This window comes from Rattus rattus, chromosome 9 (assembly GCF_011064425.1).
Source record: "Rattus rattus isolate New Zealand chromosome 9, Rrattus_CSIRO_v1, whole genome shotgun sequence".
Classification (NCBI taxonomy): Eukaryota; Metazoa; Chordata; class Mammalia; order Rodentia; family Muridae; genus Rattus; species Rattus rattus.
In genome coordinates, this window is record NC_046162.1 from 4,008,805 (window position 1) to 4,028,720 (window position 19,916).

General features: G+C 39.3%; 1 protein-coding gene across 4 annotated transcripts in view; it reads right to left on the bottom strand.

Annotated features, from left to right (window-relative positions):
* Positions 1-19,916, bottom strand: part of Cpeb4 (cytoplasmic polyadenylation element binding protein 4) — a 62,609-nt gene that overhangs the window by 8,192 nt on the left and 34,501 nt on the right. The window contains exons 3-7 of one of the 4 annotated variants that reach the window (XM_032912702.1): positions 16,789-16,839; positions 7,457-7,480; positions 5,732-5,905; positions 2,334-2,423; positions 1,889-2,007 (exon numbers count right to left, since the gene is read on the bottom strand). In XM_032912702.1, the coding sequence (XP_032768593.1) occupies positions 1,889-2,007; positions 2,334-2,423; positions 5,732-5,905; positions 7,457-7,480; positions 16,789-16,839 (458 nt within the window). The remainder of the gene's footprint in view (positions 1-1,888; positions 2,008-2,333; positions 2,424-5,731; positions 5,906-7,456; positions 7,481-16,788; positions 16,840-19,916) is intronic. The other 3 variants (XM_032912704.1, XM_032912703.1, XM_032912705.1) reach the window with 3 other exon arrangements.

The window sequence follows — 19,916 nt, forward strand, 5'->3', positions numbered from 1 at the left end:
ACCCACATAATTTAAATGGAGTAGGACTCAGCATATTTCCAGGAAGTGCAGACTTACTGCTGATACCATGAATCTATTACACTGCTTCGAAACTATTTCAAAGTAAAAATATTGCTAATATTTGCAAAATTTTAAAAGATTTATTTATTTTTATTTACTTGGGTGCTAGAAACTGAAGCCGGGTCCTCTGCAAGGTTAGCGAGTGCTCTTAACCAGCGAGCAGTGTTATGTTGATAAGCACATTAGCGTTCATAGGCTCCATCAGAATAGTAAACATCCTACATACCAGGCTGACTTCTCTAGGTACCGTGAGTGTGTGACTGTCTTTAGAAAGAAGGTCTTACCATCAAGTTTTTAGTGGGTAGCCAAGAACAATGACAATAGCCTGTATTAGTTTTGAGGTCTCTGAGACCCCAACTAACAACTCAGATGGGGGGTAGTGGTTTATCCCACACCTGGCATTGAGCTTTTGTCAGATAACCTATGGTTCCAGGCAGGAGCACTGTCCCTCTGTGTAATATAACTCTAATTCCCTCTTTCTCACTATGTCTGTCACGTGTGTGTGTGTGTGTGTGTGTGTGTGTGTGCGTGCATACACATATATAAATGCCTATAGAACAGTCTTGAAACTATTTCACAGTAAAAATATTGCTAATATTTGAAAAAAATTTAAAGCTTCATTTAAACATTTTAAACTTATTTAATTTCTTAATAAATAATTCAATAAATTCATTTTAAATTAAAAATGTATTTAAAGATTTATTTCCATATGCTTCCAGATGGTTTTTCAAATAGCCTCAGTGTTAGTGTCCTCCAGTCTCTCCTCTCTCTCTTCTGAAGTTCTACCTTCCCACTTATGGCCTAGTAGGCTGCTGGGGAAGAGAAGTCTGTCAGCAGCCTTACCCAGCTGTGAACCCTGTGAGCTACGAAAACAACCCGGCAGATTTTCCATCGGTGCACTAGTGTTATGCAATATCGGTGCACTAGTGGCATAAATGTTATGGAGTAACCAACAGCTTTCTATTGGACTTAGGGCCCACTTCATGCCTGGTACCATTATCTAGGCCAAGAAACTGTAGCTGGGTAGGTCACTGGCTACCAGAGGACAACCTACTATAATTCTGCTAAAGGTGCATAGTGTTGACCTGCCATCTGAATATTTACCCTTACACCTGTAGATGAAGCAAACCCCACTGCTCACCAGAGAAGCCTCTGTATGCAGTAGGTGGTGGTCAATACAGAGACGCACGGTTGTTGAAGTGCCATGAATATGTGACTGTAAAGTGTTCAGGAATGGACATCTACCTCACATTTCCTTACCCCAAAAGGTTCAGAAAGCAGGAGTGGAAAGACTGTAAGAGCTGAAGTTGAGGATGCTGCTGAAAAGAGTGTCTTCACCAACTCACAGCACTATGACTGCCTGCACACGACCAAGCCAGCCACCATTCCAACATGGGGAGAGATGCTCATAGGACCCCGCCCTTAAGGCTTTTGGCAGATGTAGGGCTACTAGGGGAGGGACAGTCTGTTTTTTCAGTAGCATGGCCCATGTGCTCTAAAGGATGGCTCTACTGCCATGCACACACACACAGACAGCACTAATTAGACTCAGTAAGTTACTAGAAGGAGGAGGAGAAGAAGAGGATGAAGAGGGAGAGAAAGAGGAAGAGATAGTGTAGTTGGGAGAAAGATATAGTGGAAGGATGTTTTCTAAAAGCTGGAGGGGGGTTGGTATATATTGTATTCATGTATAAAATTACCAAAGAATACATAATAAAACCTGTTATGTTCAATTTTCAAACATAAAGTTAAGTAGAAATCACAAGTTTTTACAAGCAGGTGAGTGGAGGCATAAACAAAGGGTAATTTTATGCTAAACTACACTTACTGGTTTATCCTTGATGGTTGGACTTGACACACACAGGTAGAGTTTTCCATCTTCTTCAATGCACGCATCAATGAGAGCCTGGACAGAACTTTCATCTTGAAACAGCAGGAAGGCATAGCCTGGGAAGGAGGAACAGAAGATGAAACCTAGACGCTCCCCCCTCACCTCTGTCATCCATAGGGCAATTAGACCACCATTAAGGAAGGGAAAAAGACTAGAAAAAAGTAAAACAACATTCTGACTACTTGGTAGTATCTGGAAACATCTTGTACTGTGTAATTAAAATTGAATTAAAAGTATATTAGGTAGAAAATTTAAAAACACATTTAGAAAAGTATAAATTTAACAACAAAAAATTTTGAAGTGAAATAAACATTTATGAAAACATTCCAAACTAGACTCTGTGAGAATGAAATGTGCTTCACACTGGAATCTCAGGGATCACCTTTTGGTGGGAAGTACGATTTGCTCTCTGCTTTATGAGGCCAATCCACAATCAAAGGGCCAAAGCGACGGAAGCTAGCCGTGATCTCATCTGATGAAAAACAAGCAAACAGAAAGGCAGTGTTAGTTTTAGATGTTTTTTTGTAATATAAAATCACTTTACTGTAATGAAGTCACAGATAAAAATATCCTGTAGCTAGAGCAATGTGGCCACTCAGAGAAGTATGTGCCCAGCCCCAGAGTCTACGAGTGTCTCAGTGAGCGCTCAAGCAGTCAGAACACACATGCTCGAGCTACAGGGCTTCACTTAGAGCTTCACATTTTCACTGTCCAGCTCGTTTTTATATACTTATCTGGCACAAAAAGGAGAGCAATGACAGGTAAAACCAGAACGCAACTAGCTTTCTCTCCTGTCACGGCTCATGCTCCCTCCTCCTCATCACCTCGTGACTGCCCTTTTCTTGTTCTCCCTGTAATCAAAATCCAACAACAGCAGCAAGAGCTCCTGCATTACTTCACATTCACATCACACTCGGACTTGGCACATCTGCCTTCAAGGTCTTCCTTTTCCTCTCCCTCCCGCAGGTTACGTACATATATGAATCAATACATCCATCCACAATCTTTTACTGACATTATGCTTATAATTCCTGAACACTACCATTGCTAAAGCAATGTTGCTTTCTTTTGTAACTCCGTGTGTAGCTCCCATAGTCAAGTAATCAATACTGACTCGATTATTCTGCAAACTCTGCATGTGGATCTGTATTCTGCTTCTTTGTGACCACTTCCATGCTATCTATCCCAAACACAAACGATGCTGGGTCACTTCATCATTTATTAGACACAATGATCTTGGTCACTGGCTTCTGCCTGGTTTCTCTACCAAGAAACCATTTTCTTCTCTGTATTTGATTTGTATTTTGCAAGGAATACTGCGTTACCTACCAACATCCTGCTGCATTAGTTACGCCATCCCTTAGAAGGTACCCACTGAGAGATCAGTAACCACCATGATGGCTGCCAAGTGTTGATGATCTGTTCCCATTGCTCCTTCTGCATTTGCTCATTAGTATTGCACAGCATGGAAGAGAGCTCTCTTTCTTTTCTAGTTGTTTGTTATATCCGAACACACCTATGTTACTCAACAGGTTAAAATACTCCAATTCTCTCTTTAAGTACTGTGATGTTCTTTCTATCTATCTATCTATCTATCTATCTATCTATCTATCTATCATCTATCTATCTATCTATCTATCTATCTATCTATCTATCTATCTATCTATCTATCTATCTATCTATCATCCGCTCACCCTACCACTCCCTTTCTCTTCTCTCTCCTTTCCTGAGTGAGCCAGTGGGAGCTCCCAGGACTTTCTGACTTTTCCCTGACATTTGTACTTCCGTACTTTGTGGCTCAGGAGGATAGGCCATATCTTGTTTTCTTACCTTACCTCTAGAATCATGTCAACCTATAGAATCCTTTTTTAAAAAGTTGCCTTGGTTCCTTTTAAGAGCAAAAAGGAAAACCCACATGCTCATAACTAGAGGGTATTCATTATTTCCAAGTCTTCTTCAGTAGACAAAGCTGGGAAATGCCAACAAGTGTGTTTATAACCTATGTATTACAAAAGCAACCTATTTTGATATTTCCAATCCAACGCCAATGTCTCATGGTTTTTCTTCCCTTGTCTTAATCTCCTTCTAGCTGTGAAACGGTGCAGTCTACTCTGCTCTCCCTGTTTCTGCAGTGCATTTACCTCAAGTGAGATTGGCTCACAGGAGATTGCTGCTAAGCTAACTTGGGAGTTGTACGGTTCCTGAGTCATTTTTCCTGAGCAAGTTGCATTAGATGGTGAGAAAAGAATGAACTATAACTCTCGCTAGGAAAGGGAGAGCCTTTGTTTGTGTGACAAGAAGCTGGAACCCTCCCAGCTTCAGCTTAAGAAGATTAAACCCAAATGCAACAAGCAAGGCTCTCCTGCCCGAGAGGAGGAGCCAGCCCTGAGGGCTCACGGCCCCTCTCAGGTGCTCACGTGTTTCCCAGACTACAGCAGCAAGTCAACTTTACTGCTTAGGAGCAATGTCACAGCACACCGGGCTACCTGACTTGCTTGGATTGTCCAAGGACTAATTCTGGGTTTGTTCCGGTTTCAGGTACAAAGCTTATTCAACTTCACATGATCTGCTTCTCAACCTACATCCCACGGAACTCTGCAACTGTGCAGACTCCAGTACTTTTCAAGCCCTCACTCTGAGGGTGGTGTGGACAGTGGGGGCGAATGGAATGGACATTGCGGCAACTTTCTCAAGACATTTAACAAGTGTGTTTGCTATAACCTCCAACCTTCTAGAAGTTTGATAAACTTGATCTCAGTCTAAATGACAAATGACTAAATATTTTTAGATCTTACAGATTGACAGAAATTTATTCTATATTCTTGAACATGAATTAGTCTATTTCCATCTAAGAAACCAAGATAAAAGAAACAAAGAACTCAAGGCTGTATACTTGCTGGATGGTCTGCCTCTGTCATTTTTTTTTTTTTTTGCCTCTGTCATTTTTATTTGTGTTGCTGAAACCCAGAAATGAACTCATTACTGGATAACTAATCCCTCCCAACCTTGTCCTGGTTGTGGACTCAAGTCTCAGCTCAAATACTGCTTTCCTAAAATGAGTTTCCTTAGCCACCCAAGCTAAGAAGACCCCTTGCATGTTAGCCCTCATATCACTGCTTCCCAACTCTGTTCTCTGACACCTTCTCTTATGTTTGCAGACTTTGATGCGCCTTCCCCCACTAGAATGCAGACGCTACAGACAGGGGTCCTCCCTCTTATTCACATCTATAATACACTGAAGAGCAGTGCTGCTGCTCAGAGAACATAGAAATGTCTGCTGGACACACACACACACACACACACACACACACACACACACATTTTTAACCACTTTTAAGAGTCTCCTTGCACAACTACAAACTACATTTTTTAGAAGTTCACACTTAATCTAAAATTTAAAATTTTGAAACAATGAAAGGCAGTAAAGAAATAAAAACAACAACAACAACAACAACAACAAAATTAGAGAAAACAAAACATGGCAGTTAACCCCATGTTGTGTACAATAGAATCTTGGGAGATCTTCTCTGGGGTCTTCCCTCTTTTCCACTGAATTTGGCCTCCAGCTCATGCTCACAGTCCTGCTCCTCCTCCTGCAGCTGACCTTCCGGTAAGACAGCATTACGGCTTATTACCACAGGAGGACAGGACAGGAGAACAGGTGAGTGAGACTCAAGAGTCAGAGCAGGTAAGACGGGGCTGCAACAACAGCAAACCCTAGATGCTCCTTCCCCATGGTCACAGAGTGGCATGTCTCCAAACAGTCCTTGCTGAACATACCTTCGTCAATGTCAGGAGGCAATCCACCCACGAACACCTTGCGGGAATACCGCTCCACTCTCTCCCCGTTTTGGTGAGTGAAGCAGTGAGGCGAGCCCAGACCACTGTGAAGAGGCTGGTCCCCACGGCCATCATCCAGGAACCCATCCTCCATCGGGAACAATGAAGACTGACCTGGAGCAGAAGGCAGAACAGAAAGCTAATAGAAAAGGCCCTTGCCAGTAACTGTTACACACACCAAAGAAGACGCGAGGCGACAGAACTGCCACTTCTATTTGTTCACACAGGACCACTTACGCTCTTGACCTGTTACCACCTTAAGGTGGACTGCTTCAGAGAAACTGTATGTGGTTAAGCAGAGGGCTACTCAAGTATCCCACAGGAATGCAGAAGCTTCAGAACGTGAGTGAAATGGAAGCCCAGTTAGAAGAGAGTACTCTTTTGAAACCAGTTGGCAGCAGACTGCACTGCCTTGGCAAGTGCCCCAAGGCAACCTACACAAGGACACGGAATATTAAATTTAGCTATAAAATGCTGGGCACCATAAATTTCTTTAATGGACCAAACTATGTAGTCTCTGCACACTTTCCTAAGAATGTACTTAAAATGAGCAAGTCAGTTTAAACGAGCACTCATTTTGGTTTACCTTAAGTAATAGGATAAAATCAAAGCCCACTCAATGCCGGTACCCAATCAGCTTCCAGTCTTATAGCATCTGAGATCTGAAGGCATGCTAACGCTGAGTGCTTATCAGCTTACCACGGACGTCATCTGTTTTGAAAAACTATTCTAAAAACAATCATCTGGAGTACATAAGAAAGTAGAAAGACTAGACACACCAATGTGTCTAAGTCTCCCCATACTTACCTGACAGGAAAATAGAAATGTCTGTATCAGAGCAGAGCTCCGAGGTGCAGACTGCTGACTCTGTTCACTTTTAGGTGTTCTCTGAGGAACTGTCAATGGTCCTCTAAGAGTGATCTCAAGTCTCTTCCCTCATCGGAGCGCTCACATGCTCTTTGGTTACCACAGTTGTCAGTCCCATTCCCGAGCACAGACAACAGTGTTTCTGTCATAAATTTATCCTATATGCTATCAGTAAATTATGATTTAAAATAGCTCTACAATTGGAGATAACTTTCTGAATGATTTTTTTAAAATCACATTTTTAGTCTAAGTGACTCAATGGTCTTTATAAAACAGCAAAAGTATTACAGAGAAGAAAATTAAGTTTAGCTAGGAATGTCTAAGAAACGAGTCTCTAGAATCCTTTGTTTTTTTCATGAAGCATTTGTAGAATTATTTATTTATTCAGCCCGTCATATTTTAAACTAAATACATGTATATGCTTACTTAGTAAAACAAGCTCATGTAGGTTACTTAAGTATAAATGACTCTCCAATTAATGAGATAATTTTCAGACAAGTCTAGCCTTTAAATATTCAAATCTTTACAAAAATTCTTAAATTCCTCTATGGAGTTAAAAAGGCAAATCTTTAGCTATAAGTAAGCTAAATATCTAATATAGAGAATTTAAATCCAAATTATCAAGCTCTCTAAGTCTCCTCAATTAGAATGTCTACAGCTCTAACTACACGCAGATTCCATATAGGTCAAGCCCAGCCACTGCCCTTCACTCCTTCCCCACAGAGATTACAAACTGGGTAAGCCCAACTCTCTCCATACAGAACTGATACATTCAAAAGTGAGAAACATTGATGTTACCTCTCCTTCGCCCATAAGTCCTTGCTGCATGTCAAATGAGAAGAAAAAACAAAACAAACAAACAAAAAACAACCTTTCAAACATTGTCAAAGAATCCACTGAGATTTCATCTATGAGCTTTTGAAATGGAAAGATGGCCATATTCTTTATATTTCCTGGGTTATGTATCAAAGCCGGTGGTGGTCAGTTTCATGCATTTTTAAAAAGAACTTCAAAGACACTATAAATCTTTACTAAACCTCACTTGTTTTAAAGAAAACCTTTGGCTGTAGTCACCATCCGTGAGCCAAGACACTGTGAAGCTAGGCCGTGTGTGACATGATCTACACCAACTACCACTATGTCCATTCTGTTTTCTCTCAGACTCCCATGCTAACAATTTAGTAAACATATCAGTGTTTAATTCATGCCTTTTCACCATTACAGAATAAACATTACAGTATTTTTATGTTCATTCCAAATATAAGAAAATGATAACTAATGAAAACTTTAGGCAATTTATATATTGGCTTTAGTCAGCCATTTTGTACCTACAAACAAATGACCCACCGCCAACAAAAAGAAACCCTTCTACCCAGCCCCAAATGTTCAAAACTGAAGGTTTGGCATTCCGTCATCAAGTCAGTTGCAGTTCAAAGAAGAGAAAAGATAATTAATTGAATCCACAAGAAACAGCATAAACTTCAGACAAGAACTTTTGAGGAGATGCTCTCTCCCCAGAAAAACTGGCACTGAAGGCTTATCCTGTTCTAGGGCCTTGGCACGACTCAATAATTCCTGACCTTGAGGTCTTGCTGAGCACAGTGGATAAGATAACCTGAGGCTTTGACCTCAAGGAACTAGTGATCTAGTGTGGGGTCACACAGAACTTGTCATGATGATGACCCATGCCTATGTCTACTTTACCTACTTTCATTTTCCATGGTTTTAGTTGCCAAGGGTACATCTCAATTTGAAAATATCAAATGGAAAAAATCTAGAAATACAATTTATAAGTTCTGAGTAGCATTATGCAAGCTGGTATGAATCATTTCTTTGTCCAATGTGTTTCTGCTCAGTGCTACCTGCCTGTTAGTCACTTCTAAGATATTTTTAGAAAGGCTATATTTATATAACCTTATTAGAGTGCATTTAAAATAGTTTTCATTATCGTTAATTTCTTACATACATCATCTATAATATGTATGTATGTATGGGTGTATGTATGTGTAGGAGAAAACAGTATATAACACAACCATTAACCTTGGATGTCTCTGGAGAACATAGTTCTACTGGTTACGGAGTACATGCAACAGGGATAGAAGAGAAGAATATCTTGAAGTACAGGGGGTGACAGAGATGGAATCTAGGTGAGATCTTAAAGGAAACCTGGAGGAGTATCAGGACTGCCACGCCACAGGCAAGGGTGCTACTGTGTTCAGGAGAATGTAGCATGAGTGAGACTTGGCTGGGGACTGGGTTTATACAGAACACTGGGACACACTCTTCAGTTAATGTCACTCTAAAAACTGCCAGGACTTTCACTTTTAGTCTTCTAGATTCAATACAAATCAGTTTAACTCAGAACTACCAGGTGAGTATTTTGCAAAATAAAATTAGTTTTCATACAAAAATACCTTTCTACCATTACTGCATAGCACTGGAGTCTGCTGAACTGCTGGGGTGAACGGCCTCTGACAGTGCCAGGACTTTCCCCAAGGAGAGCTCATTTCAGCACCTTCCCAGCCAGCAGGTAATGAGCTACTTTCCAACTTACCAGGCAGAGGTTAGAAAGACAAGTGACATCACAGAAGTGGGAGTCTGCCTGAGAACATTCTATTTACATAACCACTTCAAAGACAAAGCAGTTCGAGAAAAGAATGACTCAGGAATCTGAGTTCTATCTTTAGAAGTAGATTGATGCTACTTCAATTCCAGGGAAAACAGATATTTAAAAGCATGGCATTTAAGAGCTACAAAGACAATATGAAAACTCACATGGCTCCCATTTAAAAAAAAAAAACAAAAAAACCAAACCTTCAAGAACAGTAAGAGCTACAGATAAATAACTAAAGTCTCTACAACAATCTTCAGACGTGAGTTCTTTATTTATATACCACAAATCAGGTGGTTAACATACAGGCATTTAGGTTAAATTCTGGGATTAATGTTTGAAAAGTAATCAGACACCTTTTCTCATATTAAGGGAAAATAGGCTGTAGGTACACAATATTTACAACTATAAAAACTTGAAAAATTCAAACAAAAAATTGGTGTAAACTAGTACTGAAAAATAATGATGTTTGGAACTCAAAAATGAGAATGTCCTTTTTAAATTTTGACTTATACTTTGTGTATGTGTGCATGTGAATTTTGACACGTGACATATATGGAAAAGTAAACAAACTGTACTTTGATGAACATGTCTACAAACCAGATCCATGAATGAAATGCTAAATGGTGCCTCTTCATATATATATATATATTTTTTTTTTTCTAATGTTTCTTCCTCACTGACTCCAAGTTATGTTTGGAATACACATTGTGATGAAATACTTGGAACACAGACTTTCCTGGGGAAAATGTCACACAGATGTCTAATCTCATGATACAAAGTCTAACGTGTCATTTAATGTTTTACAAACACTGAGGGAGTAACAAGGGGGAACATTACCAATGGCAAACATGTTTTGGGAAAGTTCTGATTAAGTCAGCCAAAGTACACTCTGCTAAGAATTTTCTTTTCCCCAAATTGCTAAGGGGCCAACTGGTATGATTTTTGAGACACTTGCTAGCTAGTATTGCTAAGTAAAAGCCTTCCCAGTCTCCATTAGAGTAGAAATGAGTACTATTTGTGTGTCTCTACTTTTATTTTCATTGGGATTTGGGATTATAGAGTTGTTACTGATTTAATGTTTAGAATTAATAAGAGTCAAGAATAGTAAAGCATGCTTGAAAAATTGTGGTCATAAACGTCTCTAACTTCTGAATCCATAATATCACATCTATTGACTAGTGCTTCGTTTCTAAAGTGCCTCTACAGGACTGCTTACAAATGGTTTTCACAGAAGACATATTCAGTCACATTCCCGCAGTAAAATATTCCATTAGTCTGTGGCATAGAATTACAAAGAAGGCGCAGAATAATTGATTTCTCTCTCTGCACACGTTTCATTATAAAGGTGAGTTACTATTTGTTTCTTTCTTTTTTTTTTTTTTTTTTTTCTTGGTTTTTTTTTCGGAGCTGGGGACGGAACCCAGGGCCTTGCGCTTCCTAGGCAAGCGCTCTACCACTGAGCTAAATCCCCAACCCTACTATTTGTTTCTTAATAAGCACCCACATTCCTCACTTGAAAGTATCCATACTAGAATATATTTATAAAAAGAAAACATCTATTATGGACCCTTTTTAAAATGTGCAAATATTACTGTATATATGTACTAGCAAAAACACACACATACATACACATGTAAAGATAAAATTCAAAGATCTGAAGCTTATAGTTATTAATCTGTTGACACTATGTCTACATCCAGTCCAGCAAAGATGCAAAAATAATACTCTTAAGTGATTTTACGATTAGCTTCTAATTTAATAAATTCACTGTCAACATTAATTTACACACATAGCTGGCAATTAAAATTTCCTATGTCACATTCGTTTGTTGTAAAGTAGCATTCAAAACTGTCCTCTGCATTTTACAGCCTCCTTTTCTGGTAGATTTCTGCCGACACTCTAGGCAAATAATCTTCCTATTTCATTCTAAAAGCCTATCATTAAGAAATATATCTCTGATAGCCTTTAAAGATGGGTCTCAACACACCTTTGCTGGAACAAGCACAGACTTGATGCTTCTAAATGAATAGACACCATCAGAGGGAAAAACCTACACGAATGAGTCCAAACCCTCACGTTCTGCTGTTCTGGATTTTCTTGTGCCCAAAGTTCATCTTTCAAACAGTTAATTCTAAGGGCTAAAATAGTGGAGAACAGAGAATTGAAAATAAAAATTAAAGGAAAAATGATAGAACAAAACTACAGACTTCTCTTTTTTAGCAGTGACTACTAGTTTCCTTTGATAAAATTAAACTTCAACATAGCAGATGAATACAATTACTCTTTCAGTCAACATTTAACTGAGTGGTTAGCTAAGCCACAGAGAAAAGCCTAGAGGGAAGTCTGAGCCATGCTTAGCACGTTTACTTAACTGAGAAACAAAGTTCAAGCTTATGTTTCTGGACTATAAAACATATGTGCTTGTTATATAAAATTTACTCATAAATTCATCCATTATGGGTTGACATTTTCTCACACCCACATTTATGTGCTGAAGTCTTACCTTTAAGGACTTCAGAATATGATGGATTTTGCAGATATGGTCTTTAAAGAGGTAAAGTTAAGTGAGGGCATTTGGTGACCTCATCCTACATGACCTCTGTCCTTCTAAGAAGAAAGCAGGATGCAGATGTATCAAAAGGTAGGGCATGGAAGGAAAAAGAAGCCATCTGCATACCAAGAATATGTCTCAGAGAAATAACTCCTGAGTATTCCTTGATCTCAGACTTCTAGCCTCTAAAACTCCCAGCAAAGTGACTTATAGCCTCCACAAGTGTGGTGAATAACTGATAACAGTCATATAGTCTGTGTGCTTATTACTGACTCTCAGCAAACCGGCACACTAACATGGCACTCAAAAAGTAGCTAGAAAACTTGGGTCTTTAAATACATTTAAACCCAAGAATTCCCTCCAGGAAAAAAATAAAAATAAAAATGACCCTTCTATAATCATAGAAGCGAGGTGTATAATAATATTCTGTAACAGTATTACTGACGTTTTAATTATTATCAGTTGAATTACACTAGCTCATCTTTGAAAAGTCACTAGTCCATGAAGGTCACTGAAGAGTATGAAAATGAGTTTAAAGCAAGGCAAACAAGAAGTCAGGGTATCTACGTATGAGTGAACCCTTTTATCATTGTGCACACAAATTCCAATGTCATTCCAATCTGAACTACCCCCAGATGGGAAAGGATTCTTCCCCCTTTTCTTTTTATTTAGTTAGGATTAAACTTATTTCCTCACCTAAAGGGCTTATATCCAAAATATACAAAGAACTCAAGAAGTTAGACTGCAGGGAGACAAATAACCCTATTAAAAAATGGGGTTCAGAGCTAAACAAAGAATTCACAGCTGAGGAATCGAACGGCTGAGAAGCACCTAAAGAAATGTTTAACATCTTTAGTTATAAGGGAAATGCAAATCAAAACAACCCTGAGATTCCACCTCACACCAGTTAGAATAGCTAAGATCAAAAACTCAGGTGACAGCAAATGCTGGCGAGGATGCGGAGAAAGAGGAACACTCCTCCACTGTTGGTGGGATTGCAGACTGGTACAACCATTCTGGAAATCAGTCTGGAGGTTCCTCAGAAAATTGGACATTGAACTACCTGAGGACTCAGCTATGCCTCTCTTGGGCATATACCCAAAAGATGCCCCAACATATAAAAAAGACACGTGCTCCACTATGTTCATAGCAGCCTTATTTATAATAGCCAGAAGCTGGAAAGAACCCAGATGCCCTTCAACAGAGGAATGGATACAGAAAATATGGTAATCTACATAATGGAATATTACTCAGTTACCAAAAACAATGACTTTATGAAATTCATAGTCAAATAGATGGAACTGGAAAATATCCTGAGTGAGGTAACCCAATCACAGAGAAACACACATGGTATGCACTCATTGATAAGTGGTTTTTAGCCCAAATGCTTGTATTATGCTAGATGCACAGAACACATGAAACTCAAGAAGGATGACCAAAATGCAAATGTTTCACTCCTTCTTTAAAAGGGGAACAAGAATACCCTTGGCAGGGAATAGGGAGGCAAAGTTTAGAAAAGAGGCAGAAGGAACACCCATTCAGAGCCTGCCCCACATGTGGCCCATACATATACAGCCACCAAACTAGATAAGATGGATGAAGCGAAGAAGTACAGGCCGACAGGAACTGGATGTAGATCTCTCCTGAGAGACACAGCCAGAATACAGCAAATACACAGGCGAATGCCAGCAGTAAATCACTGAACTGAGAACAGGACCCCTGTTTAAGGAATCAGAGAAAGAACTGGAAGAGCTTGAAGGGGCTCAAGATCTCATATGAACAACAATGCCAACCAACCAGAGCTTCCAGGGACTAAGCCACTACCCAAAGACTATACATGGACTCCAACCTCATAGGTAGCAATGAATAGCCTAGTAAGAGCACCAGTGGAAGGGGAAGTCCTTGGTCCTGCCAAGACTGAATGTGATTGTTGTGGGGGAGGGTGGTAATGGGGGGAGGATGGGGAGGGGAAGCTCATATAGAAGGGAAGGGGAGGGGCTAGGGGGATGTTGGCATGGAAACTGGGAAAGGGAATAATATTTAAAATGTAAATAAGAAACACCCAATTTAATAAAGATGGAAAAAAAAGATAGTGAACTGATGAGGGAGCAACATTTAAAAAGTAGTGGTTTGGATTATTTATCTCAATAACAAAGAAAAAACTGTGTTTACCCCAGGCAGATTTTACAAACTCATCTTAAATCCTTTGTTGTTGTTGCTCCCTTTTGTAAAATTTTAGTGTTCATATTCTTAGCCTTAAAAAAATGAATGATTTTAGTATGATGTCCTATGTGTCTGGTATGATGATAAGTGAGTTAGCTATATTAATCTTCAACCCTGCGAGATGGGAGGTTTCTGTAATTCTAAGTTTGTCTCCATTCAACACATTTACTCCCATATGTTAGATTTCCAAGATAAACACATCCAAAATCTAACCTAAGAACCAAGCTACCAATTCATCAGTGTAGCAAGATCAGTTTATTACATCAGTGGTCCATTCACAAGACTGCTGCATAAACATGGCTGAAGGAATAGCCAACACCTACACCTAAGTCATGCTGGAGGTCTCACTGCCCTTTTCTAAAAGCCTCTGACTTAAGTAATCTGTTATAATTATTTTACTTTGTATTTTAATTATATGTATTAGTTTATACACGAGTGCAGGATGGCAGAGAGGTTGGATCTCCCTGGAACTGGAGTAATAAGAAGTTTTGAGCCCTGGGTCCTCTGCATCCAAGCCATCTCTCCTGCCCCACTTAAACATCTTCTGGTACGTTTGACTTTAATAATGGAGAAGGAGTGAGTCTTACGGTTTCACTATCTGGTCTAACCACAAGTTTCATTCTTCACTACAAATGAATAAACTAACATTGGGTCACATACGACAAAAGCTAGTTTGTTGTGCCCTCTGAAGTGGATACTATACCTGAGACCATGCCAATCATGACCTCACACGCTCGCGTCTGCTTAAGGAGCTAGAGTTTCTTCTTTTTTATATCTTTTTAATTTTCTTCATCTTTATATCTTTTAGTTTGAGGTGTTATTAATGATATGAACCTCAGTCAGTATACTTTTATAATAAATAAAACTTCTACATAAGAAGCAATGAAAATAAAGTATCTGGCCTCCCTCTATTGTCTATGAATCAATACAATTTCAAAACATAAATACTTGGGGGACAAGACTGTCTTTATTATTTTTTGTTTTTCTTTTGCCAAATAAGAGTAACTGAAAACTATTAATTAAAAAATAAATATTAATTGGAAAAAGATAGGCATAACAAAAGAATTTTTAAAATTTAGACGTGTTGATCTTTAAGGAAAAGCTACTAGAGAATTTTTCTGCACTACACAGAGATGAGTCCTAGAGGCAACTGACCTGGCCAAACAACTTCATGAGGTAATTAACACAAAGAAAAGCCAACTATTGTGCCTGGGGTCACTCAGTCATATCCCAAATCTCAGCTCACAGTAATTTCCAGTACTTGGACCCGAGCCAGGATCTAGTTTATCAGAAAAGGTAAACCTTGCTCTGTGGATGGGATGTCCTCCTAATGCCATCACTGTTAGTTGGTAGGTCGGTAGGTTTTAGCTTAGATACTTTTGTGTTACTAAATTATACTATGAGCATGTTATGATGGTTTCTGCCAGTATAATACAGTAGCATTATTTTATAGAAGACAAGGAAGAAGTCGGAGACGGAGAAGGAGAAGGAGGAGGAGGAGGAGAAGGAGAAGGAGACCATGACAACAACAATGATGATAAATGTCTGGCACTGAGCATAAGGAGACCCAACTTTGATCAAAGAAGAGGTTTTAATGCACTATACAGCTTCCAGAAGAGCTGCTGGGCCAAGCACCCCTCATTCATCTGCTTTCTTGTTAACTTTTTGGGGGTGGCTAAGAAACCCATATTCTACACAGGTCACCATTTTCAAGAAGTAACCAAAAGGAGACTAATTCTAATAATCCTTTTCAATCTCTCGTTTACCATGTGAAACAAACAAGGTAGGTTTTGTTGTTTCTGTTTGCTTGATGAACGATGAATACAGAAAAAAGTAATTCTTGGACAGAAAATATTAATAGAGATTTGAAATTAACAGAAATTTAGGGAAGCAAAACTTCAGGAATTGGAAATATGGCTCAATGGTTAAGGGTGATTCCTGCTCTGTCAGAGGACCTGAGTTCAGTTCCCAGCATCTACACAGCAGCTCACAACAGCCTGTAGCTTCAGCTCCAAGGACTCCAATGTCCTTTCTGGCTTCTACAGGAACCCACATATATAGGACACACACATATACAAACAAACACATAATAAATCTTTAAAAAAGGATTTCTGCATTCCACCTATTTATTCTAAACTGTGATACTGAAAGTATCTATGTCTTTGAAAGTTCTTTAATTCTGTGAGTAGTTGCCTTGGCCCTCCCTTTGACTTTAATTTTCTTCTGGCATGTACACATAAAAGCAGGATTTGTGGGCACATTACTAGTGTTTGGGTCAGGGAAGGAGACTACAGAAGGAGCTATAAAGGCTAATACATCTTTCTTCATGCTCTCTTTGATGGTAAATAATGAATGGCCTTCTCTTTGGAGCATAAAGTACTGTGTTTCTTGGGCTGTCTCTTTCAGGTTCTAAGCTTCTGGTTACCTTCTCTTTTCATTTGCTGTACAGAAGCTAGAATCTGATGATGGTGGCCTGTCATTATGGGATTCATACTCACTCTCTTCATTAATTTCAGAATGGAGAATCAAGTGGCTCACAGTAATTTTAGAGAAAACTTTCTATCACAATTTTGAGGGACAAAAATTATTGTTAAAATAAGTGATTAACAGCAATCAATAAATGTCACTACAGAACAAAGAGTGCCACTTTTGCACTTGCTGAAGCACAAATGCTATCTTTTCTTAATCTAATACTAACTTCAGGTTTGTGCACTTCACTAGGGTAAATCAATTATCACTTACCATTAATAAGCAGAGAACTATCGGATCCTGGGTATGAATAGTTTAGACGACCTGAAGGTAAAAGAAGGCCGTTTGTTACTAATTTTTTTCATAGATAGTTTAAACTTAATCAATAACAGAGTGGAGTTGGTGGGTTCTAATATGCAAAATATTTACAAATCTCCATAATGGGACATGAGTTTGTTGTTCTAAGGAACATAGCCAATCAGAGGATGTGTGAAGCATTGATGCACCGAAGGGGAAGCCTGAAGGTGATCAAGTGTCCCTCAGATTTAGCTACTCATAACATATGAACTACCTAACTAGTAAGGTTGTTTCCAAATCACCACCCAAAATATGTTCATCTACACCACTGTGTTCTGACATCAATCTATTAAAACAATCTTGATTTTTATGCCCCATAAGTATGAAAAAATTTTCCTTGGGGTTGGTTGTTACTTTTTTTAAAGAATGCAATTAACTATAATATCTTATGTGTTTTTTTCCGTATGAAAAAGGCTTTCACAGGTAAAGGCATGCAATGCAGGCAGCTTTGGATTCAGGGTTTGGGCTGTGCAAAGTGAGCACTCACTAAATGCCTGGCCACTTAGCTTCCAAGTTTGAAATAGTTTATAAGTTCTGAAGCTAAAATCACTATTCAAGCTACTTCCAAAAAGAACTTGTGAAAGCACTACAAAGTGTTGGATGAACTGTCTCCCGGTCTGGCAAGGGAAAGCAATGGAACTTCTCTGCCTCTAAGAAACTGTATTTCTGTTTTGTGAAGTGCCTCTCTATGTAGAGTGAGCTATCTGGACCACAAATCCTCACTGAATACTTACTGTGTACATGCTAAGTTACAAAATAAATATCATTGTGGTAACATTCTTAAGCCTCCATACCCCACATACCTATTTTTAATCAATCTTCAAAAAAATGGTGGAGAGCCCTCAGCAGGTTCAGCAAGGGCTGAAAAACTGGCTGCTAATTCTCTACTATGGTCAGGGGTAGCTGCCAATATCTAACTCTGAAGTACAAAGGTCGCTTTAGGGAAGAGCACTGAGCTCTGGCCTCACAGAGTAGTGAGGCTTATGGGCTGTGGAAAAAGCAGAGAAGAGGCAGAGTCTGCCAAGCCTTCAGGCTGCCACAGGCCTTCTCTAAATGCCAGCACGACTCTACTCGGTTCTGAGAACCAGAGCTAATGTAGTCCCGTCGCTCCAACACCACATACAAACAACTCTTCACAAGGAAGTTCCAATGTGAGACTCTTGCCTCTGAAAGGAACTCACAGGAATGCGCCATGTCATGGAAAGAGAAGAACATTGTTTGCTGCCAGAATCTGTAACTAACCTACATCTCAAACCTGGGGTCCAACATGAACACACCACAACTAACTAAACTTTCAACCAATATAAAATTAAAACAAAAAGGTTTTTTAAGATAAAATTAACTGCTCATTAAGATTTCAGCTTATTGCTACGTAGGAAGTGAATGGAGAAATGGAGCTGGGGGAAAAGTGAAACCTGATTTTGATACTTCAATTTCTGTCTAAATACTGTTTTGTTTCTTTACTGTCGATGTGCAGGTCAAGTACTCAACTCTGGCAAATGCCGCTGGAGTTGATTTAACTCCAGCTTGGATTCTTCTCCTGTCATAGCATACTTAAAAAAATGGACCTGAGATGTGTGAAACAGGAGCATGGCATGAACCACTAAATTTCACCTGATTTTTTTTTAATGAAACATGCCTAGATTTTGTTGCCATATAATCCTCTAAGCAAATGAGTTAACAGAAGCTATTAAAACCACTTTCATCATCAAACATTTTTTAAAAGATGAACTAAGAAGACAACACATAAACAGAAGCATTTATATTGATTAAAATTAAGGGCTGAGCAAGCGGTCTTTGCATTTCTGAGGACACGCTCTAATTTCTTTGGTGCTGGCACTGTGGTTGAAGCTGGGGCTGTTCCACATGAGCCACGTCTCCTATTTTGGGCTGAGAAAGGCTATAAACAACAGTGGGAATCCAAGTGACAAATTACCATACTGGCTGGCCCAGTTGAAGAAAGTTCAAACAACAAACACATTTTCTGGTTATTTTTGGAGGGCAGAAAAATATTTCGACTTCACAGACACAAAAATTTGGCTGAGCTCAGGTGCGTGCCTACGTTTAGGTGACTGACATTTCACAGCTGGTCTGCTCCTTAGCTTTCTACCCTGCACCCAAGATAAAGCATGCCACTGGGAGCCACTGTCAGCACCATCCCAGCTGGACACTGTGAGCCTCCAACAACCTTAACTTGCCTTCTGATAGGGTTACCGCTGGGGAGCACCAGCTTTCCTCCTGAGAGGCCCATATCATATGCATGGGATATCCTCCTAAAACCATCAAGAAGTCTTCCCCTACTTTTAAAAAATCAGCAGTGACATTAAGAGAATTTTTCTTTTTACATTTCACAATATTTCCCAATTCTGTAAATTCTTTCTACAACTAACAAATCTAAAAACGTCATTCATAATTATGGGTACCATCTCTCCTCTGGAAATTCTCCCAAAGTGTAAGAAGGACCTGAACCTTCTTACAAGCTACCCCCATGCTCCTCTGTGCTTTGTGTCTCCTTTGCTCTGTGGATGCCAATACTGTTCATTATCTTCCTCTTCCCATTCAGTGGCTAAGTTCCTGACTCTCCCATCCCATAGGTCCACAGTGGGACTCATTGCACATTCCCAGCCAAAGACTGGATATTGTGTTTGTGTCTTGGTGCCTATCTGCCTATCTAAAGAGTTCTTTTTTGAAATCCTCAGCAAAAGTTAGCTCCAGAATGGTACATTTGTCTTAGTTATGAATCTAAATAAGCATTTCATTAACACCAAAAATAAAAAATCACAGGTCATATTACTTTCCTTACTGTTCGGAGAAATGTATAACAACATGCATCTATATACACCTACCTATTGATATAGAATCACAGTCATCTCCTTATCCTAAGCCTTCTCTGTTCTTTTTGATAATTTTATACCTTTCCCTTTATTAGGATCTCATCTGGCAGAAACCAGAGAACCATCCTTATCAGACCGGCTTCTTTCGTTTGCTGGGGGTTATGGCTCTCCTGTCTTTTCTAGAGCTCAACAGCTCATTTCTTTTAGTAT